The sequence below is a fragment of the Nipponia nippon genome, unplaced genomic scaffold (assembly GCF_047370975.1).
Source record: "Nipponia nippon isolate SJK-2023a ecotype South Korea unplaced genomic scaffold, ASM4737097v1 scaffold_9, whole genome shotgun sequence".
NCBI classification, from domain to species: Eukaryota; Metazoa; Chordata; class Aves; order Pelecaniformes; family Threskiornithidae; genus Nipponia; species Nipponia nippon.
The window spans coordinates 26,579,251-26,602,584 of NW_028262413.1; the positions used below are offsets into that span (position 1 = coordinate 26,579,251).

The window sequence follows — 23,334 nt, forward strand, 5'->3', positions numbered from 1 at the left end:
TAGCTTTTGTGTATATTTTAACATTTATGGTGCTCTCTTTCTTTTTAACCTCCCAGTAAAGAGTGCACTACAGGCGATATCAGGTAGGAGACCAGGTGGGGTATGTCTGGAGGGTCTTCTGATTAATCCCCATTTAAAACAGCTTTTATTGTAAGTAATGATGCAGATTTTTGGAATTTTAAGCTGTATTAGTAGGCACAAAATGGCAAAGTATACTTTAGTTTTGACTGTAATTGAAATCTTTATGGTTAAATAGACTTCGCAATGTCTGCTCTTAAATCCATGCTTACAAAAGAAACTCTGAAGTGTCCATGACACATGTCTGATTCAGTATTTTGTATTGGATAGCGGCACCAGGAGACACTACACAGGAAGAGCATGCAAGTCCGGCTGCTTTCTGCAGTGCATTTCTAGCATCCCCAAGTGCTGTGTTTCTCGGAAAAGAAAGTTCTATCAAACCCTGGCACCTGGAATAACTTATACAGGGTAGTCATTGCAAATCTGTTAATGAATTAGGTATCCCCTCAGCTGGCTTCAGAACAGCAGCCCTCCAGACTGTTTATGAAATAGTGTTTTTTTCAATCAAGTTGTAGCTATTTAGGCAGCCTCTTAACTCTTCCCTTCATGGTTTCACTGTAAGAAGGACAAATGGAAAACATTAAGTCATCAGAAATCAATTAATCTGATGTGAGGACATGCATATTAAAATGCCTTACTTAGGAAGATCCAGATATCACACAGTATAGCAGATTTTGAGAACATTTGGATCCCTGATCCGTGCATTTCCGTAAGCTTAGCTTGTTTGGATTACTTTTTTGTTTGGACCACGATTTTTGTATTTGTTTTTAGGGTAGTTGAACCTTCTTTATAAGGTATCTGACCTTAAATTGCTGGTGTGCACACTTAAATCTCAGCTCTAGTATAAATCTGGCTGGATATTTTAAGGAAAAGAAACCAACAACAAAACCAGAATGGCTTTACAAAATTTTTTTCAACTTCATCAGCAGAGGAAATTCTAGTTGTTTTTAAGTGCTCTCAGTGATACTAGACTTGCTGTGAATTGTGGGGGAGAGCCTGGTATGGTTGAGAGTTGTGTTTGCTACTAGCCGCAGGTGCAGTCCTCGCATGATTAAAGCTCAGCATTTCTAAAAGATAATAACACTTTGCACCGATAATGTCTCCCAACATGATTCAGTCCTTCCAGCTGTGGAGTTTCTTCTTTCTTACATCTGATTGTGACCTGTGCCACCGGCTGGCAGAGGGGACTGCGCACCACTTCAAATAACACCTTCTGCTCTGAGTTGTTGGAAGCTGAGCCTCCATCTCCGTCGATGCTGTGGGTCCGTGCTGGGCTCCGCCAGCCTGGGAGAAGGTGGCCTGGTGCTGTATTGCCCTCACCGCTGCCCCAGTTCCTGCGACGGTCCTTGCCTTGCTTTGCTTCTGCGCTTCTGTCATAATATTGATTTGCAAACATATAGCTTTTTTGCCAGTTGCTATGGTTACCTCTCAGCTACCAGCATCTGAACTGTAGAAACGTGTAACAAGCAACACATTTCAAGCCTTAATGAAATGCACAGCAGTGTGTTAAACTTTTAAACCCAACGTGAATATCACTAAGCAACATCCATTCGTGATTTGCCATAATTACTGCTGCAAGCTCCTTATGATTGAAATGCTGGAGCCCAAGTCTTTCTCCTCCACTGCATCAAATACGTTTTTCTGCCAGTAGCTTCACAGTATCTCAGACCTGTGATGTTTCATAGTTCCTTCACAGTTTCAAAGAACTAAGTTTGACCTCTTTAAATTATTCACGCCTTCAGACCAGCAACATCTCAAAAATCTCCTTTTGTCTGTATCACCCATTTCCTTCTCATTCACTCCCAGAAATTTATTTTAAAGATGTTTGATTCTTCTGCCCTAGTTCCAAAATGTGAATCCAACTTGTTTCCCCCAAGCTGTTTGTTGCATATTTGGAAGAACAAATTTCATCAGACCAGCATTCGTGTTGAATTAAAATGTGTGCGCAGTTGGTGCTTGGAGCTGCTTGCTCCAGTAACTGCACCAGAAGGAACCAATGCCTCAAGTCTTTCGAGGTGGTGGTTTTCTACTAAGGGGTCTTATTTAACGTCTGTCTTGAACAATGCATTTTATCCATTCATTTGAGAAGTAAAATGAAACTGGACACTGATTGTATGTCCACACTCCAGGCTTCAAGTCAAATGATTAATTGCACTGCCCGGTGCAATTGCAGTTTTTGAATTAGTTGTGTTTGCAAATTGGGCGGTTCAGAATATCTCTGTGCTGTGCCCAGTTTCACTGCTGATCAGTCTGATTGCCTGTATTCTGTTAATATTTCACATTTACAGCACCGGAGTTACCAATCCTGGAGAGGAAAAACTGGTTGATCTATCTACTGTATGTTCGCAGAGACTACGATGAGTGTAAGGTAAGAGCTGCTTTTGAGACTTTGCATTAGGAACTATTTTACTAATGTTATGAAACGATAGTTTTCATACCAGTTTTCAAACCACCCTCTTTCCTGATCTCTTTTGGAATAAGAGGATTTGGAGAAAATACAAGTAAAATAACTTTAATGTTCTCAAATTGTTGGCTACCTTCAGGATTCATGTGTGCAGTTCTCTGCAGCAATCTGTGAGCTCAGTTTGTCTTTGGGAGTGGAAAAATGGAAAGAATTGCAAACCTCTCTTGTTCCAAGTGATGAATAGGGTCTTCCAAACTGATAATAACACAGTTCCACAGTGCACATCTCTCGATGGTACTATAAAGACTATGAAAAACACTTCAGTTGAGTAAAATGTTACTACCAAGTGTAAAAAAAAGATCTTGGTTACCCTTGAACAAAATTCTTTCATTTTACACATGATACATTGCACCCTTTAATTTCTCCTGGGTTTGGTGAGTAGCTTGGAAGTGGTTGTTTGGTTTGGGATTATAACAGTAAGTGGACTAAGGAAATGGCAAATCTATTATTAAACGGTGTGTTTTCCTGATAAAATGAACACGAGCTATTGAAGATGATGCACCAGTGGGTGGGAGGAGGGGAGTAGGAGTTGCCTTTCTCTTTCTGTCATGTGCAAAGAAGATCTGAAAAGACTTTTTTGCTTCGGGAACACCAGGGTTGGTCAGGACTTGTCTCTCTCTGCTGGAGAACTCCTGGGGGTGCTTAGGAAAGTGGCAGGCTGGAGAAAATTAATTTAGCTTTTAATTAATGGAGCCGTGGAGGGTTATATCATCAGCAGAGCAATTTCTTCTCAGATCTTCGTTTAAATAGATATAAACATAAGTTGGACTAGCAATCTAAACAGAAAGTTGTTTCCCTTTTCTGTTGATGTGACTGCATTTTTTTGGTCTCTGATTGTGTACTTTTACTGTTGCTGTGATGGGATGTAGAATCACAGAGTGCAAAAAAGATGTACGGCTCAGGAAAACAGAAAATAACCAAGTGGATGATATAACGGCAGCATTGACTTCTCCACATCTTCATCAGTCTTGGGAGCAAGCAAAATATGGGGGAAAAAATCGAGAAAAGACGGCTAATACTCTTTTGCTTGACAGGCCAGCTTTGCAGTAGCTGTCAAAATAAAAGGTGGCAAAGCCTTTCCTCAGGGCTCACAAAACAGGCTTTTTGCAGTTGGAGGAGTTTGGCACCAGACCATAGCTGGTTAAATGATCTTCCATCCTTTCACCCAGATGTGATGGATGTGTGCTCAGAGGCCTGGATTTGTCCCAAAGAAGATAGGAACATCAGCATGCCAGGATGCTTCTTCAGTCACTGAGGAGGGATAGGCACGTCCAAAAGGCGATTCAGATCTTAAGTGGGCTGAGCTGCCCTCTGAGAGTCTCTGTCTCTCTCCGCTGGTGTTATGTGGGGTTATGGATCTAACCTGGATGCCCCAGGTGCTTGTCCTTATACGTGATAAGCATAGGCATTCTTAAGCATGCTACTGGGGGCTAATACCTTCAAAAACAAAAGAGATATTGACAGTGTTCCCAATGGCTTAAATTGCTGTTAACGGCTTGATTTCAGTATAGTTTGGGCATTCGTTAAAGTCCATTAATTTTCTTTTAAGACTCAGCTAAGAAACAAGTGACCTGTGATACTATTAATTTTGGTCTGAATCTTGCTAGATTCTCTTTCCCACTCAGTGCTTTGAAATGCTTTCTCTCTAACATGGTTTTAAAAGCTCCCATATTTTTCAGTGATGCAAAAGGCCAAGAAAAAACTGTTTACTAACGTTAGCTCCCCAAAGTGAAGGCATTAAATTGATTTTAACCCTTACAGTGCCACTCCTGTGTCTATTTTGGTGTTGCCAAGCTTTTGACAAATTTTGCTGCTCATTACAGTGAGAGATTAATAACACTGGCTATTTGATTCACTTCTCCTTCTACCCATCAAGATGCAAGGCAAACATCCCCCAGAGCCTGCGGCTGCATCATCCCCTGCGATCACACAGGCAGAGAGGAGTGGGGGGAGAGGAGGGACAGGCCCTGCTAAGCAGTGATCATCACTCAGCTCTCGCTCTTTGCATGCAAAGCTAATAAACTGTGTTTTCTGCTTGCAGCATCAGTTCCAGCCCTGCCCCCTAACCATTTTTCACAACAGAAATCTTCCGCTTCTGTTATGTGCGAGGAAGGAATTATTAAAATTACCAGATGCTTTTAATTAATTAAAATTGCTCATGCTGGTTGGTCTCCTGCCAGTATGTCTAAATTCTGTCGGCAAGTTAAATAAACTTGGGAGGAAAAGCTGGGAATACAGATCATATTTCTCAGCTCAAGGTCTTTTGCTATGGGATTTTTTAGGGCTTATAGAATTAATCAGATCTCTCTAAAAGATAGCTCTCTATTGCCCTCTCTTGCTCTGAGAAACTGGTTTTATGTAGATGGAGGAATATAGAGTATCCGTATTCAGGAGATGCTTGGTTATGTCTGAGTTGAATGTCCTGTAATAATGTACTTTGTAAAGAGTATAATATATATATTAGCAGATACAGATCTGAGGGGAAGTACAGCCTAGACTTGTTCTTCCTTTCCCTTCCTCTCTTCAGTTTTCTTTTTACGAGTGAAAATTCTCAATAATAGCCCTTCTTACCTTCACCCCACTTTCCTTCTATGTGCCATATTTGAGGTTCAATTTTCCTCCTTGTTTTCAGGTCCTTCATTTGTATGCGTCTCAGAGGCAGGGGATGCTGGTACTGCTTATACACTTGACAGAACTGCCAGATGAGCACCAGGTTATTGCTAGCCCAGAAATCTTTCTTTTCCCTCCTTTGTCTCTTCCACTTCCGAGCAAAAGAGGAGTCTCAGAGCAGAAATGATGCACTTGGTTCATAGCCACAGTGCTCATCCTCCCAAAGGTCACTCTTTTTGAACAGTTTTATAATTTCGGGTCATGTGTGACTGTGGAATATAGCCAAACTGCACCCGCACCCCAAACTGTCAGCTGCATGAATGCAGCCAGCAAGAATTTACATTTTCATCAGGGTTTTTTTCCCCTTCCTTTTCCCATGTACTCGTCATTTGTTCATTTGGCTTTCATTGACTCCGCTGCAATTGCTCCAATTCAATTTATTTCTTCACAAAGGGCCTAGAGTAGATACCCTTATCAGCAGAGGATGCTTTCAGAGATTCCTTGTGGCATTTTCCCCAGGTAATATCTAATTATCTTTGGTAATAAGAATGAACAGAGAAATACTAAAAAGGCTACAGTATTCCTGGCACAGTGCTCTTCACACAGGGTGATGAGCTTGCACTCTTGGGTGCACTCTTGTAGTTGTCCCAGCCGCAGTCCAGTGCCTTTGTTATACATGGGGTTGTGGTTTCTGTAACCGAAACCAAGTCTCTGTCATTAGCTTTGTTAAAATGATGAAAGTTTACAACTTTTATAGCATTTTAATATAGCATATTGGAGCAACTAGCTACAAGTTCTGTGTTAATAGACTTTCCAAGCACAAATTCTGATTAAATGAATTTTGTAGTTCTCATGTCCTGTGTGATACCACTGTTACCATCACATAAGGAAGAACTGTGTCCATCAACACATTGCATTATGTTTAAATTCAAGTTATCTTAGGACATTCTGCAATAAGCAGAGATATAGCACAGCTATATGTAACGCATTCAAAAAAATTCTCCAAATCAAGGTTGCAGAAGGTATTTGGTCAGTCAGAAATCAATTTTCTTTTATAGAGGTTGCCTTTATTCAAATATTTGAAGGGTTTATATTCTTCTGAAAGCTGTCATGCTGCAGTTTGGTAACAGGGTAATAGTGAACCAGCTAATGGGCTTTTCGGTGAGGGAGGCTGCATTTGGTATGTACTCTCTGCACTTTGTCATTTCAGGCTGTCATCAAAGAGCAGCTCCAGGAGTCTCATGGACTGTGCGAATATGCAGTCTACGTTCAAGGTATGTTGTAGGAGGCCTCTGAAAGTCTTAATTTTGCTAAAGCAAGTTACTTCGGATTTGAGATACAGTGAACAATAAGAAGGGGAACAGATGATAGAAACATATAAAATTCGTATGTAAGAAATATTTGGCTTTTTTTATACTTGCTAGGTCTAGTTTTGAAATTTGGGATTTTCACATGGATGGGCAGATAAGATTTTCTGTTTTCTCCATATCGATGAGTTTGTCACTGGTTCCTCCTTGGACTGTGGGCTCTTGGCCTTCAATGTGTTGGCGTGTGCTTGGGTTGTGTGTTTGAATGTATTACAGATGCATGTTTTGTGATAGAGCTACCTGCCTCAGGTGATTGTTGTCTTACTGTTTGCTTTAAGGCTGGTCTTCCTCTTCTTTTCCTGCCCTCTGTCCCCTAAAAAATGTGCCCCAAAACTTGGTGTTGCAATTCAAAGTGCTGTGGTGGGGGACAGCTGAGATTTGTTGGCCAAGGACATACCGCAGCCTGTAGAAGTTGCAGGGGCGGGGGGAAACCCAGGCTGCATCTTAACGAGCAATTTGCCAGGGTTTAAAGCTGCCTTTATTCTGAAAAACAGAAATTTTTCCAAGCAAGCATGAGTCCTTTGCATGTGCTGTCGTTCTGCCTTCAGACACAGCTTCTGCCTTTCAGGGTGAAAGACCAAGTGAGCGTTGTTATAGTATGTCTGTACTCCTCCTCCTTTCCCTGCTGTCAGAGAGGCACGTTTTTTCCTGCAGATAATGGACTAATTTGCCTGGTATATGTTGTCTTACAGCTTTGATATTTCGCTTGGAGGGGAAAATTCAAGAATCTCTTGAACTTTTTCAGACATGTTCCATTCTGAACCCTCGAAGCGCTGACAACCTCAAGCAGGTGGCACGATCGCTGTGAGTGGTGTTTTATTGTTTCTGTTTGATGTGCCACCCAGGACCTTTCAGGTTTGGTTGTTCTCCCAGGCATCAACTGAAATCCCAGGAATTAAATGATTAATTCCAAACATGCTTCCTCCTTATCAACACTTGAGTTGGCTTCCAGAAGCGTGGGCTACCCTTAAAAGCAGAATCTCTGTTATCTGCCTGGCTGCTATTGTATTTTCTTTTTCTTTGTGCTTTAAGCAAGAGAGATAACACACTGATTTCTAGCTCCAGAGCTAAGGGTGCTGACTTGAGCTGTGTAAACTTGCCCTTACAGACCCCTTTCTGTCTCTGAATGTCCGGTTAGATCACCTGACTTTTTCCTTTGAGACAAAGGCAGACTGCAGAGCCTGTGAATTCATTCCTTGCATCTCCAGTAATGTCAGGGAGTGCCTCAGCATCTCACAGGATTGATGACCTTGGCCCTGAAAGGGAGCAGTGCTCAGATTGTAATATTGCTGAGATTGTAAACTTCTCGGGGCTTCTCACGCAGGTCTTGGGAGAGCTAGCAAATAGCATCATTTCTCACTGGCAAAGGTGACAATGGTTGCACAGCAGGGTTTCAGAGCAAGAAAAAATAAAAATTGAAATGCTTTCACAGGTTTCTTTTGGGGAAGCACAAGGCAGCCATTGAAGTGTACAATGAAGCAGCTAAACTCGATGAAAAGGACTGGGTAAGTGTTTCAGTGAGTTGCAGATTATTGTAGTATGCCGATGTTTCTGCAGTTCTATGAAGACAGCTACAAACTTGTTCCAAGCAGAGGTGAGCTCACGCTGCCTGCAGTCTGAGCAGACGAGGAGCTGCAGGGCTGAGAGGCATTGCCTTTTAGCACAGGCTCACGAGCACACATGAGCCTCTGCAGCATCTGGTTTGGATCACAGGAGCACGGCATCATTTCTACCTGCAAAATCCCACACCTTGTCTTAGGGCACAGGGAATCGAGCAACATGTTTGAGCTTTGCAAAATATCAGTATTAACATAGTCATATATAGTACAAAGAGCTAAATTACATTAAGGAAAACAGGGGAAGTAGGTCCCTGTTTGGAAACCCTCAGTTATCATTAAAACTTGCTTGAATAATTGGGAACCTTTTTGTAATGCAAAATATCACTGAAAAAGATTACCCTCAAACTAGCTGAAAGGGTTACCTGTTACCTACCAAGCATTATCTATTTTGGCAAAACATGGGCTGATAGCTACAGGAGCAATAATTAAATTAGGTCTTCTATGTAAGAAGTCAAAAAGTGAAGGAAGATCATTGCAAAGGGAAATGTGTGACAGTGGGTGAGAGGAGAGAGGACATGGCTTGCAGTTAGCTGTGGGCAGCCTTCTGCAGGTGACTGTTTTGCCTGTGGAAGTGTTGTTTCTAAGATAGACTTGCCACATGTGATCTCATGCTCTAAGCCATCAGGCACTCGCTGACTTTAGCTGTACTTTTGGTACTCAATATGTCTAAAATTCAGGCTTGATACAAGGATACGTTTGGTATTATTCAACTTACCCTGTGCCAGACAACTCAGAAACCTTTTATACAGTGGGTCTTCTTTCAAGTCTGCATTCCCTTAGCTAACCAAGCTACCTGCAGTATGTGCTTGGCATGACTATAACCCTATTTACAACCACAGCAGGCAGACTTCAGTGGGTATTTTGATTAGTTATTTCCCATACCTGGCTCAGCACTCGAAGTAGAGCCAGCCTCTGCTCTTCCCTTGCGCTGTCTCATTCTGCAAGCCGCAGTAACCAGGAGTTACTGATTCATTACTGTTCTCCACAGTTGGAGAGACTGTGTGGAGGAAAGTATCATTCTAGGAGGGTTAATGGGGAAATAAGAGAGTTTCCTCTTAAAGGTCAAGGCTGTCTAAACTGATGAAGCAGTGAAATGCTCACCAGAATAGAAACAAGGAACTAGTGGACCTTCCTTTTCAGCTCCCCAAGATGTGCCAGGGTGGGGAAGGTGGCAAGTAGCTTGTCTGTTAAACTATTGGTGATGAATTAGAGGCGTGACCGTTCCTTACAGTGTCACTGGAGTGCTTAGGATCCCTAAGTGATCTTCCTACTCTTGCAAAATTGTTTAAGATGCCAGAGGGGTATCAGCCCTTCTGGTGCTTGACTTCTATTTTGGAAAGTTAGGCACATCTTCAGATTTTGTCTAGCTGGGTGCAGCACTGTGCATATCCTAATGACTGTACAGCTAGATTGAGAGCCACCCAGAAGGGCAACTTATCTAGCTTCAGAGATCTCCCTTGGAACTGAGTCATATCTCAGTGAAGAAATCAGTCTTTGCTCCTTGTTCTCTCATTGTCATTTCTGTGTTTTTTGTCTCGGTAGCCTGTAGTCTTTTGTGTACAATCACACTTAAGCTCTGTAGGCTCCTGAAGCAACTTGAATTTACAGGTTTACTTGATCTACAAAGCCAGAAGGGTGTGGGCAGGCACAAGGGTCGCCCCATCCAGGTCGGTGGTGACTGTTGTCCCTGGCAGATTATGTAGCATGTATCTCAAACCTCATGCTGATGTGGAACCTCATGCTGATGTGGTTTTGTTTGTGGTTTGTTTTTTTTCATACAGGAGATCAGCCACAACCTGGGTGTGTGCTACATGTACCTGAAACACTTCAACAAGGTAATGGAAATGCTTGTCTTATCTACCTGACAAATGGGAAGCAGGGTTCCCCGAAATTTCACTTTCTTTGGTGTTTTGAAGTGGATCATTTGCAATGATAGGTATCAAGGAAGTTTTTTGCTTCAACGTTTGTTTCTGGGAGCAAAAGTTTGTGAGCTGTCTCTGTTTTCATTTGCTTGTTGAATTACTTTGAGTCAGCTGCAAGTTAGTGAAGTTGGATAAAAGTGAAACTGAGGTTAGCCTTATTGCTGGCCAGGAGGCCTTTTCTGAACTAGGATTTTTCAGACAGCTTTTCTGTTTTTAAAAGGAATGTTTGAGAAACCTCAGAGAGCTGCCTCTAGACAGAAAACCAGCTGTGCTCCAACAAGAGCTGCTTCTGTTTCCGAGCTTTTTAAAACCAGAGCCATAAACACTGCTGGTTTTGTGAGGAGCAGCAATCCATAGAGCATGCCAGTTCCATCTTCTTGAAGAAAGAGAAGTCTGATGGTAATGACCCAAACTGTTTACCCAGCATACAGCTCAAACTGCTGCACCTCATGCAAAGAGTTTCTGAAGGAAAACTTGCTGCCCCTTGGGTCTGGCAGGATCCAGAGAGCAGAGTTGCGGGGTTTGTTTGCTGGAGGTGCAGGAGGCACCTTTTTTCCTCCATGAAAAGGATTTGCTGCTGTGTCTGAAGTTCCTTTTGCACCAAGCCTGGAGCAAAAGTCACAAAAGAGCATAGCTGCAGTGTGGGCAGCACTAACTTTATTAGCTTTGTAGCTAATAAAGAACTTCTTGGAAGCTTGAAACAAAGTTCTATTCCCAGCTCTGAGCACGCCATTCCCAGCTCCTCACTTAACCCTCCCCTAGGTGCTCATGGTGAGCACTGAGCTGTCTCTCATCCTGTGAGGTTACTTTGCAAGGGAAAAAACAGAACTCAGAAAACTTTTGTTCCCAGTTTGGGCCAGCTGCTCCCTGCTGCTCTTTCTGGTGGAGTGCTGTGGCCCTTGCAGCAAACCCCTGCTGCGTTCCCTGTTCAAGTCATTGCTGTAAAGCAAGAAGCTCTGGAGTATAGGTTGGGATTTGTTGTCTGCAGTAATGCCTTCCAAACTGGAACCTGCTGACTTCTCAGCTTTTCCATAAGTCTGAGATGTACTGATCACCCTAGGCACCAATACTTCTATGAGGATGTCTAAAATATAATGAAGCCCTTGCGGATGACTGTCTCTTCAGCAGTTGGTGGTAAAAAATATCCCATACTGCAGAATTCCATTACTGTGTCAGCATTCCTCTTTCTAATATATCATGTGTCCAGAGACAGCAAACATCTTTGCTGTCCTGCTGGCTAGGCCTGAGGAAGTAAGAGGAAGACATGCTTCAAAGTGTCTGCTGTTGGAGGGGATCGGTGTGTGCCTGACAAGAGCTGATTCACTCCTCTTGTTTACTTGGCAATCCATGCTCATTGCTGGAATAAGCATTTTAGCGAAGAATAAACTGTAATGTACCTCTTAACCTAACAAATCTGGAGATTCCCTCAAACCAAACGAATTCAAATACAGGAACAGGCTCCTCTCCTCCTTGGGAGGTCATTGCCTCTTGTCTTGGCTTGAAGCAGGCCACGTTGCCTTTTTCTGTCCCTAAAAGCATGTGGCTCCTGATGCAGAACTCGTTTCAACAATTAGCTGGGCTGGTTTTGCTAGCAGGGTTCTCTGAGCTCAGGGGGTGGTAGCTGTTTCCTTTTGCTAGCTCCTGGGGATTGCTCTTGGGCTGTTGCTTCACTGAGGTCTCTGTAATCACTTATTATTTTTTTTTATTCTCTGTGGTTGTGTGTTTAGGCACGAGACCAGCTAAACAATGCCCTGGAGCTCAACAGACATGATCTGACTTACATGATGCTGGGGAAAATTCATCTATTGGAGGGGGAGACAGATAAAGCCATTGAAGTCTACAAGAAAGCCGTAGAGTAAGAATATATCCTTTTTTTCTATCTGCCCATGTCCCATCCTATGCCAGGAGAAATTTGATTGGTGTCCCAGATCTGAATCGAGGACATGATTAAAAAGCTAATGGTAATTATAGTGTCTCTGTGCAAAGCTGGCACTTTCAAGCTCTTCAGCTGTCTCTGCTCTCAGCTGTAGTCCTCCTCCTGCTGACAATGTGTCAGGGAAGAAGGTAGCTGTTTGAAGGTCTGCCAAAAAAAAGTGGAAAAACAAATGGACAGAGATGCCTGGGAGCAAACCTATCCAAAACTGACTTCATAAATCCCAAAGGTTTATCTACCAAAAAGATCTAACCTCGGGTGTCTCTCTAACCCTGATCATCTGTCAAAAATCAGTTGCTGGGTTTCACATGCTGTTTTCACTTGGAGTGATTTGTGTTTGAAAGCATGTGAGTAGGCAGACTAGAGACGAGTTGGTGCACCGTGAGTTTCTCCCACCCTGTCGCTGTTTCTCAGTACTGATCTATCTTGTTTTAGGGCATTTCTGAGCATCTGATTTACCAGTGCTTTTAAAATGTAGTTTTGTAATGGAGGAAAACACTAAAGAAAAGCAGGAGCATGTCGGAAGCCACTGGAGGATCTGCATTTTGTTCTGGCTCTTTTCACATACTGTTTCCTTACACGTCTGCTTTTGGCTGCTGTCTGACAGTATATTGAGTTGGGTAGACATTTGGACTAATCTAGAATGTTTATTATGTAAATAATCCTTGCTAAGCATCTTACCAGGTTTATATATCTTATCTTGGTGCTCCACTGCCCTCCCTTCTTCTTCATTCCTGTTTTTATCTTTTTTTTTGTTCTCATCTGCCTATTACATTTTGCCTGCCATTACCAGCTCCACGATAGTCTGTCATTGCTCTGTGTTTACATACCATCAGGCACAGGCGGTTTTGTTCTGGTTGAGGTTTAAAGGTGCCAATGTGAGTGTGCATATTAGATTTCTTAAGTCTTGATAGCAGGGAATTGAAACCTTACTTCTGTTAAGGTGAGTGAGGCCACACATACAGTGTCTCTTTCTGTTTTTTCTTTTTTTGTTGTTGTTTTCATCCTATTTATGTCTTCAAAAGCTGCTGGGAATGGAGATGCTTTTAAAAGGGTTCACAGCATTGCTGTGTGAACCTCATACTAGCAGTGAAGGATTGAGAGTTGCATACAGTAATTGAAAGCCCTTGGGACATATTTTTTTCAAGCTTCTCTGTGCTGAATGGAGTGGTGTGTATGGCCAGGGATACATTAACAGGTAGTGCCTCTCTGAGCACTCAGGTCTGTGGGCTGCAGTGTAGCACAAAGCTGTGGTGAGCAGTCCACAGCTGGTCTGTGAAACAAGGTTTGTAATCTTTTCGTAGGGTAAATTAAAAGTCTGACAATGAGCGTGTGTAGGAGCCATCAGAAATGCTGAGGATTGCCTGTCCTACATGGCCCGAGAGGCTTGGGATGGATTTGCAGGATGGTTTATGGGAGACGATGGAAAATCCCATTTTGTATTTCCAGGTCACTGATGCAGACTCACTTTGAAGCTTAATAAAACCACATTATTTTATTATGCGTCCAGATCTTTCACTGAGCTATGTTGACTTCTCATTTATATCTAGAAGACATTTTGAAAGCTTAGGTGTAATGTTGTTCAAAGGAGGTCCCCATGATGGCAATTGTTCTAATATTTGCGTTTAATAATAACAGTTAGCTTCCTGGAGTGATACTAGTATAATGTAGCATCATAATTCCATGTTCTGTTTTTACCTTGTTCTAGAAGGGCTAATAAACAACGCAGCTCTCTGGGTTTTGTATTACAGGTTTTCTCCAGAAAACACAGACCTCCTTACAACACTGGGGTTACTTTACTTACAGGTACTGAAGACTGTTAGCTGTTACATGAACTTAATTATTTTCAAAATGACCAAGGGTTGGTGGGGTTTTTTTTTGAGTTAATTTCTATCCACCTTCCTATGACTTGCACACGTTTCTCTAAAGACTGCATTTAACATGACAGCGCTTGCTTTTCTTTACCTTCTTTTTTCCTTTTGCTGCTAAGAGCAAGTTGATTTCCTGGACTTGAGCCAGAGCAGGAATTCTGTTTGGCAACTGCCCTCATTCTGTTGTAAATCCTCCAAATACAACAAAACATGGCTAGTCATTACTATGCTTCTGGAGCAGGGGTCTAGCAAGTTATTCTCTTACAAAAGCAGCCATGAAATTGTTAGTGTTAATGCACCATAGAATAAAATTGGAATCGATTTAAATAACAAAGGCATGCTTACCAATTGGGTCTGTAAAATGTATGGGAAGGACCATCTGATTATTCCACAAGTAGGCTTCCCAAAGAGTGAACAAGCAAAGAATAATAGGCAGTAGCACCTGAAAGGATTGATGGGCTAGAAAATTTGAACCAAGTGTTGATTTGGAAAGATCCTTAAGCATTTCACTCATCATTTAGATGTGCAAGAATAAAATGTGGATCTTGAAAAAAATTGCCTTGCTCTAGAGATAGGGAAATTCAATAGGAGCCTTGGATGTGTTAAGTGGGTAAGTGTGGATTTGGAAGGGAGTATGACATGGGAAGAGGGATCTGTAAGATAGAAGTAGTGCGAGTATAACATTCACCCTGTGAATTTAGCCCCCAGGTCTCTGTGCTGTGATTCCTTTGTTCAGTTTGTCATGTCTCTCCGGATACGTACTAACCTTCAGGAGTTTTAAAGATGCTTCTACAGTTTTCCCACTTGCTATTAATTACAGAATGTGCTGGACTCTGATGCATCAGTATAATTGCTGGAGTGACAGATGGGCTTCTCATCAATTTTGTGACCAAAAAAGGACACCAGTATCCAGAATTTTATCCTGCTTTGACTGGTACAATTCTGGTGTAACTCAATTGAAGACAACAGGATTTAAGGGGTTCTAAGCAGTTATGTGCTTATATATGGACACAGTCATGCCCACTAACACTTGCAGTCCATTAGAAGACAAGGGGAGACTTTTTCCCATGAAAAGAGTGCCCTGGGGAGTGAGGGTGAGGGAACTGAGGATGCACAGAGTAGCAATTTGTAGGCTTTTTCTGGGAGAGAGGAAGGAGCAGAGGAGTATCAACCCAGAGCTTGCTCCTGTATAGAAAAGTCAGAGCATAAACTATATGGAAAATTTTGTTTTGGTCAGAACAGTGAATCCAACCCAGCAAAATAAATTTGTAGAATCTGTTTTGTAAATTATCAAACAAGAACATGTGTGTGTAATGGGAGCCCTGTAAAATTCACTTTTCTGAGTATTTGTTTTAACTCAACCAGAAATCCTAGTGCCAAAAAAGCATGTGTTCTCCTTCTTAACCCCCCTTATTCCTGAATATCTGATGCTTATTTACTTCTTTTCCCAGCTTGGGGATTACCAGAAGGCTTTTGAACACCTTGGAAACGCACTTACTTACGACCCAGGCAACTACAAGGTATCATGAGGAGTGGAAACAAACCAGCTGAATGATGATGAGACACCTCTTAAAGCTAATTTCAGTATCAGAGCTTTGCCATATATCCAGCGTCTTAGCCTGGAGGGGCGGAAAAGGATCATGCCCAGAAAGCTTTCTCTGAAATACATTTTCGGGACCTTTCCCTGGGTGGGGAGTTGGGTATGTGTGGAGGTAGGGAAAGGGGAGGAGGCAGAATATGGGGTGTTTAATTGATCCCTTTGGTTTTTAATCTGAAGTCACAAAAAAATTAAAACAAATGGAATTTACTTTGCAAGGAAAATGTTCTAGACATTTTTTCAAAAATCCCAAGAACTGTTCCTGTGTCCCTGTGACTCCTAAGCATGGAGCACAGATACAAGTGATATTCCATTATATTATTCTCCCATCTGCTAAGAACTCTCTCTGTGCTTCCAACTGTTGTATACAAATGTGACTTTTCTTTGGCTCTGGTCTGGAAGGCCAAGCTTGACATCTAGGTTTCATTCCTGATTGTGAAACTGCTTCCCTTTTTAGCCATGTTACTTCATTTCTCTCTGCCTCTTTTTCCTTCTGTACGATGTTAATGATGTAGAGTATTGAAATGTGGGCTTGACAAATAATGTATGAATGCAAGCTGAATGTTATTGTGAAAACACCTTTACACTTAAAAACTTTACTTGCCACTGTGAAATATTATAAAGGGCTTAACTAGTGTGGTTTAAATATAGTGTGTTGCAATCACTTGCTTTTTTTTCCCCATGCATATTTCCATTAATTTGCAGTATCAACCAGTCCGTGTGAACTAGGCTAGCTTTGCTGCATATGTCTTGCTTGTGTATGTTTTACTCTCTGGTTAACTTGCACCAGAACTATTTCTATCTGTGCTTGTTGGTAAAAAGAAACTATTAGTGCATAGATCTTCTCAGAGACTCAGACTGTAGGAGATACTACTGTCACCCCAAAACGTACCCTAAACATTTGTCACGTTGCAGTATTTCTGAGACAGTTATGATCAAGATGGTGCAGGAAGAAGCATACTTGAGTCCCTTCTTCACCCTGTCTTCTGCTATATGTTGGGAGAATCTAGAGTCTCCAGCTGCTCCCTGCTGTTGGTCTTGGCAGCCCCTAGAAGAAAACACCTGAAGAAGTTAAATGGTTGCTCTTGAGATGGCTTTAGTTTATTAATTTTGTCCTGTTGTCTTCTTGCTATATTTGGGGAAACTCAGTTCCTCAGCTGGTCACTTGTCTTCTCCCAAAGGCTACCTTGGCAGCTGGAAGCATGATGCAGGCCCATGGAGATTTTGACGTTGCCCTCTCCAAATACAGGGTGGTAGCCAGCACTGTGCCTGAAAGCCCCCCGCTGTGGAACAACATTGGGATGTGCTTCTTTGGGAAGAAGAAGTACGTAGCTGTAAGTATCTGGTTCCCTTTCTTTTTTCATCTTCATGCAAGTACGAGATTCCTCCTGTGGCAGAGACAGGAGGTCTGTTCTGGGTGGGCTGTGTTACAGCACGCTTATTCCTTTTTTGAAGGCTATCAGCTGCCTGAAGCGGGCAAACTACTTGGCTCCCTTTGACTGGAAGATCTTGTACAATTTGGGGTTAGTCCACCTCACGATGCAGCAGTACGCATCTGCCTTCCACTTCCTCAGCGCTGCCATCAACTTCCAGCCCAAGATGGGAGAGCTGTATATGCTCCTTGCAGGTATGCAGTGCTCCAGTGGACATCCAGCTTAGGGGATGCAGCATTACAGAGACAGAAAGTTTGAAGTAAACAAATAGTGGATAAAGGCTGTACTAAGAAGTTGTTCCCCAGCAGGTCACCGACAGGTATAAAGTCCAAATAGTCTATTCTCTCTCTGTGGTGAATAGGAAGGTTAAATTGCAGTCAGATCCAGATTAAACATTAGAAAAGGCTTTTTCCATGTAAGAGTTTGGGTTTGTGTTGCCTAAGGAGTGGGTGTGGATTTCCAGCACTGGACATTTTTGGGATCAAGCAAGACAAATGTTTGTCAGAAGTGACATTAGTAGAGTTAATCCTGGCAGCAGTCCAGACAATCCTGCTAGCACCTATTTATTTTACGATGTAATCACATTCAGAATTGTTCTAAAGATGAAGTCCTTGCAAAGCATCAACTTGTGCGTGTACATTTTGCTTTGGTACAGTTGCTCTGACAAACCTTGAAGACATTGAGAATGCAAAACGTTCCTATGAGCAAGCTGTGGCACTGGACAAGTAAGTCTTAATCCTAGCTGTCAGTTGTTTGATCGCATTGCTTTGCCTCCCTCACCTGGCTTCCTTTGCACGCTTTGTCCCTCTGTCTACTTTGGCCCTAAATGGTTTGCGATAGGGAAATGTTTTTATTCCTGCAGCTGTGCAAGTCACTGTTTTAAAACCACCTTTTTTTTTTTTTTTTTAAAATTCAGGTCAGCTCTGAAAAATGAAAGGGAAATTTTGTTTCGGTCCAACCCAAAGCTGTATTTTATTTTGGTGTTTGGTTAGTGAGTCAGTGGTGTGACTTTGGATTCCAGGCCACCTTCCAGTGAATATTTATGCACAGCAGAGCAGATTCGATACAAGAAAACCAGTCATCCTGGAATATTTTGTAACCCAAAGTTTGAGCGCTGTGCAGAGCAATGAGAGGCTTGGGATAAAGCCTGTTCCGAATTGGGCAGAGGAAAGATTTTAGCTGGGGGAATGTGGGCAAGAAGCTAGTATAAAGCATATAAAAGGGCAGCAGTGTAGCCCTTTCTCCTCTGTTTAGTTAACAATGTCTGTGTTTGCAAACTAGCTCTTTAAATCAGAGCATTTGGTTTCAGAAATGTTAAAATGAACCTTGCAGTATTTCATCTTTTCAGTCAGAAAAACAAATTTGTCTCAAATTTATGAAGAGTTTTGGCTTCCTGGCTCTGCTTTTCTTTACCTTTCTTTTTGACTTTTCAGATTTTAACTAGTAGGTGATTAGATGGTGATTCTTCTCCCCAATTTACTGTGAATATTTGCATACTTACAGCAGCCAGCACAGTGCTCCTGAGCCCAGTAGTCTGTACGCTGGCGACAGAGCTGTGACAGAAACGCTCTTTCCATCTGCAGTGGCCACCACAAGGTGGCATGAGAAGATGCTGGTCCATTTTCCTTTGTCCTCCATAACCTAGGTGCACTGGCCAGGCTTAATTTTGGGAATTTTGGAAGTTCCTAAACTCATTATAAAGGGCAGTAGGTTTCAAAAAATAGTGTTTGACACTGTAGTGCCATTCTCTTTGCAAACAGGTGCTGTAAATGCTCTCAGATGTTTACTGGGAGTTACTTGGCTTGCATGCATGCCAGAGCTCTTGAATCAGTTAGCCCAGCACAGCCAGCACATCTGGCACTGAAGTTCTTCTTGCTTATGCATCAACAGAATTACAAAGCAGGTTTAAATATTACTTCTACATCTGTTTCAAATGTCAGTAGGTCTGTGCAGCCTCCTCAGAGGAACCGAACCTGTGCAAACTATGGTCAAAGATTTAGAAATGTATCGCTGTGCGAGAGCATTTTGCAATTCGGTCATTCCTACCAACATCACTGACTAAGTCCAGTCAGCTCCTTTACCTGGAATTCCTAATCAGCCTTCCATGCCTAGCAAGGCAGTACAGGACCTTAAAGATTGCTCAGCCTGCTTAGTCATGAATTTGCGTGCTTTGATCAGAGAAGGAATAGAAATTTAGCTCTAGAACTTTGCCTAAATATTTGGCACTACTGTGATGCTATGGCTATATAGTCTTACTGGGAAAATAAAACCTCATCAAAGCAAAAATGATTGCCAACTGCCAGGGCCTGCTGGGAGGAATATCCAGACTTTGTTAGGCTTGTTCAGCTGACATGCCATATATTTTAGACAGTTATTGTGTGGCTGAATCCATGTCCCCACAGGCTTTCTTTGCTGGCATATTATGAACTGTTTGGCTGGGATGAAGATAGCTGTGTTTGTTTCCATTGCCATAAATACTTTCATAGCAGTGCTGTGACATTTGGCCTGGGTGCCATGCTGGGGTCTGGAATGGAAAGCATCTTGGAAAAAATCTTTAAAAAAGGTGTTTCTTCTTAGTACTAGTTCTAGTTCATAGCTGTCCTTTCTTTCTGTGGTTATTTAGCTATTGATTTTTTTCTAACCATCATATTGCTTCTCAGCTCTTGAAGGCGAATTAGCTTGATAAGGTTCAATTAGTTTTAAAACTGGCTGTTCCCAGATCTGTCTGATCTCTGTTTTCAGTGTTTGGTGTGTGGGTTTGGTTTTCTGTATTTTCTTTTTTTGGCTGCCTTTTTTTTTTTTTGCGAAGAAATGGGTTTTTGATATTTATTTTTTCATGCATTACTTCCTTTGCTTTGGCAAAGACAGTGAGGAGGGTTTTTTTTTTGTGGCAGAATCAGTGTTCTAGTTTCTCAGTTAAAGGAAAACCAGTGGTTATAAATGCTATATCAGATTTCTTCTAATAGTCTTCTTTCTTGCAGCGCTGTCATATAACTTACTAAGGATGGATAGTAATGGCCTGCAGATGACACTTTCTATTTATTGAACAGGGTTAGCAGAAGCCTTCCCTTCTGCACTTTTCACAAAGGATGTTCTCTCTGTCTTGGCCCCCCAGGCCTGGGTGCTGGAGTCCTTGGATGGCTCCAGTTATCCCTGCCAGACTCCAGGAGAGGGCACCAGTCCCTCGCTCACATTTACTGAGCGAACTACAAAGCATCCTTCGCTGACCTATGTGCAGTGATACCTGTGTGCGGCTCCTCTGCAGGGAGCTGCGGTCAGACGGTGCTCTTCCATGCACCCCTCGACAGCACGTCCCCTGTTCTGGCCAAATGCAACCTCTGCTCTTCCAGGTCTCATCCTGCAGCCTGGATGAGCTGAGCGTCTGCATGAGCTCCCATGCTGGGGCCGGTGACCCTCTTGCATTCCATTTCTTTGTCAGATAATACACGTGCATTTTGCTTCCTCAAAATAAGGGTAAAATTCAGACAGCTAAAAAATGGTCAGAGCAGTTTGCTGAGGGTGGCTTGTGAGGCAATTAAGGAAGGATCAGGTCTCTGAGAGCTTCGCTTATCAATTACAGAGCCAAGGGAGTCAGCTCACTCTTTCCCTATGGTTTAGTTTGCTCACATTCCTGGCTATGCCAGAAGAAAAGTTGCTGTTTGGGGTTAATGTATCCTAGTGAAGAAAATGGATACTGTGGAAAATGAGAATATGTGGAACAATTGTGCCTTTTTGAAATCTTCATATAATGTTCTGCATCAGGAAGGGAGGCAGGACTGCACAGGATAACAGTGTTATCTGCAGTCCTGGTCTCCTCTTCAAGTCCTTTGTTAACAGGTATCACCTACTGTTTCTCTGTACCAATACATACAATTATGTATGCTTTTACTGGGTGAATGAGAGAGAAGAGGTGAGGAAAATGAAATGTAAACAGGATGTTCTGTAGCATGTTGGGTTGTAAAATGCGATCAATAAGCATGAGTCTGTTCCACTGCCCTGTCCCACAACAAACTGCTCTCCTACAAACTGGGAGAGCTGTGAGAGCCTGAGATAAGTCAGAGCAGAGATCAGCTTTCACAGTATGATGAAAGCCCTCATCACTGCTCTACCTGCCCCAGGAGCAAGGGGCTGGGAGACCAGGCACTTACTAAAGACAGTCCTGAGATGGTCCCCAAGTGCAAAGAATTGGCGGTTGCAGAGAAGAGCCTTGCAGGAGGTGAGGCAATCAGCAGAGTCATTTATATTGTCATGGACACTGGGATACTTTGCTGAGCCCGGGCACGTGGGACTCTATCATGTTCCCAAAGGACTCTGGCTGTGCAGCCCCTCATCTGCTTTGGGGTCAGAGTACCCCATGGCTTGTCTGTGCCAGACAGTAAGGTGTCTCCAGCTTTGCTGCTTGGGCACATCTTAGTGCTTCTTCAAGTCAGGGTAAGTGTTCCCACAGTGAATGCGATGCATTCTGTGTGTTTGCTGAAGGTGCAACCCCCTCGTCAACCTGAATTATGCTGTCCTGCTGTATAACCAGGGTGACAAGAAGGAAGCCCTCTGCCAGTACCAGGAGATGGAGAAGAAGGTCAATGCACTGAAGGAGAGCAGTACTCTTGACTTTGACCCTGAGGTATGTGCCTAACAATTGTCAGTGGAACTAAGTAGCCACGCTAAGACTGGCAACAAATGAGGAGGAAATTTGACTTTGGAGTCCAATTATTAGGAAGAAATTCTGCTTATGAGATTTTCCGAGTAGAGCATTCTCCTGCTGAGAGCTGCTTGCTTCATTTCTGCTCTTTGAAGCTCAGTTCTTCAATCAATACACAGCAAGACAAGATTCCCTCTTAATTAAGGGAATGAATTAGCGGAGATGTTTCCCTCGAGCACCAAGGCAGTAGCCAGCTCTGCAGAGCTCTTGTGTTTTGGGTTTTTCTGTGTTGTTGACTATATTGTTGTCTGAAGTATTCCTGTTTACAGTGGTCTTCTCTCTTTGCTTCTTGAGAAGATGGTGGAGGTTGCCCAGAAGATGGGAGCTGCCCTGCAGGTGGGAGAGAGCCTGGTTTGGACTAAGCCTTCTAAAGAGTCTAAATCCAAGCAGAGAGCTGCTCTGTCAGGGAAATCCTCCAGCACTCAGCAGCCTTTGGGCTCTAACCAGGCCCTGGGTCAAGCCATGTCCTCAGCAGCGGGGTATGGGAAAACCATCCAGCTTCCCCCAGGTACTTCTCTTTTGCTTCTCTTTAAAGTAGAACTGTGGGAGGGGAGAAAAGAAATCTCTCTTCCTTTGAGTACAGTTACAGCACGTGTTTAGGAAGGTATTGACTTGCTTACACAGTAGTCATGTCAACATTTGGTAATAATCTTCCCAGATTTCTGAGTTAAGGAAGTGTGGAAGGAAGACACTCTCTGTGGTGCTATCTATCCTGCTTTTGCAGGGGTGAGGAAAGCCAGTAAAGTTTCCCTTCCTGTCTGAGCCACGACGGGCAAGACTCCATTAGCATGGGATTGAGATCTTGTTCTGGAAAGGAGGTGGTTTCAGAAACCAGACCTCTTGTCTTCCTTGGGAAGAGCCCAGGAAGCTGACACACACAGACAGGCTGCTGGAGAGAAGGACAATGGTGGACAATTTTCTGAAGCGCTTTATCATTTCTCTTACAAAAATAACTGTAACTGGATTGCTTTGAAGCTGTCCAGCCAGGTCCCTCCCTTGCAAATGTTGCTGGATTACCTTTTAGAGCGGGCCACTGGACTGAAGGTTGCTCAGGAGATAGCGTCAGCCTTCGAAGGCTTATGCTAATGGCTGTACATGCTGCTTCTTGCTGGGGCTGGGTAGGAGCATCTCCTGAGCCACCATTCATAGCCTGACCTCCTCTCACCCCTTGGCTTCCAAGGAGGAATGCGCTAGGGATATTGCTCATTGTGATTTTCTGTCACTCTTAGTCTTGTTTCCTGTGGACTAAACTAGGAGAGAGGTTGTGTAACCAGGCCTCTTTCTTTGGCACCCCTAAGGACCTCTTCCATTTCTCACACGTGGAATAAACTTTGCATGCAGGGAAGACTTAGTCAGGAAAGCTTGAAAAATAAAACATACAGGAGTCTGGGGTCTTTGTCATCCACATCAGAGAAGGGAGCTGGTTCATAACATCGGTTATCAGCCTAAATCTAAGCGTAGAAACAACTTCAGCATGGAAGTGTCCTGTTTTGATTTTGTTCTGTAAGTAGCTACATTAACTGCCTGGAAACTCTCCTTGAGTTTGCTAAAACTGTGAACTGAAAACGGTACTGTGGTTTTGGCTCCAGCTTGAATATAAACCAGCTTCAGTGGATCTATTTTCCCTTCCAAAACATGAGTTAATTCATTAAGTTTGTACTGTCTTCTCACAGCAGCTCAGCTGAATGCGATCCTGTCCCTTAGCTTCCCTTCAGCAGAACTTTGGGTACTGTAAGGTCTC

The 23,334-nt window shown here is 42.8% G+C and overlaps 1 protein-coding gene across 5 annotated transcripts in view; it reads left to right on the forward strand.

Moving 5' to 3' along the window:
* BBS4 (Bardet-Biedl syndrome 4) overlaps positions 1–23,334 on the forward strand; it is a 50,214-nt gene that overhangs the window by 18,526 nt on the left and 8,354 nt on the right. For 2 of the 5 annotated variants that reach the window (XR_015701326.1, XM_087743931.1), the window contains 13 exons: positions 2,367–2,446; positions 6,363–6,426; positions 7,212–7,323; positions 7,952–8,024; positions 9,920–9,973; positions 11,788–11,915; positions 13,745–13,799; positions 15,316–15,384; positions 16,643–16,795; positions 16,917–17,088; positions 17,550–17,619; positions 21,374–21,515; positions 21,891–22,101. Coding sequence is in view for 4 of the 5 variants with exons in the window: in XM_087743931.1 (XP_087600057.1) it covers positions 2,367–2,446; positions 6,363–6,426; positions 7,212–7,323; positions 7,952–8,024; positions 9,920–9,973; positions 11,788–11,915; positions 13,745–13,799; positions 15,316–15,384; positions 16,643–16,795; positions 16,917–17,088; positions 17,550–17,619; positions 21,374–21,515; positions 21,891–22,101 (1,383 nt within the window). In the remaining variant the exon portion in view is untranslated. Of the gene's footprint in view, positions 1–2,366; positions 2,447–6,362; positions 6,427–7,211; positions 7,324–7,951; positions 8,025–9,919; positions 9,974–11,787; positions 11,916–13,744; positions 13,800–15,315; positions 15,385–16,642; positions 16,796–16,916; positions 17,089–17,549; positions 17,620–21,373; positions 21,516–21,890; positions 22,102–23,334 lie in introns of those variants that run through there. The other 3 variants (XM_087743933.1, XM_087743932.1, XM_087743934.1) reach the window with 3 other exon arrangements.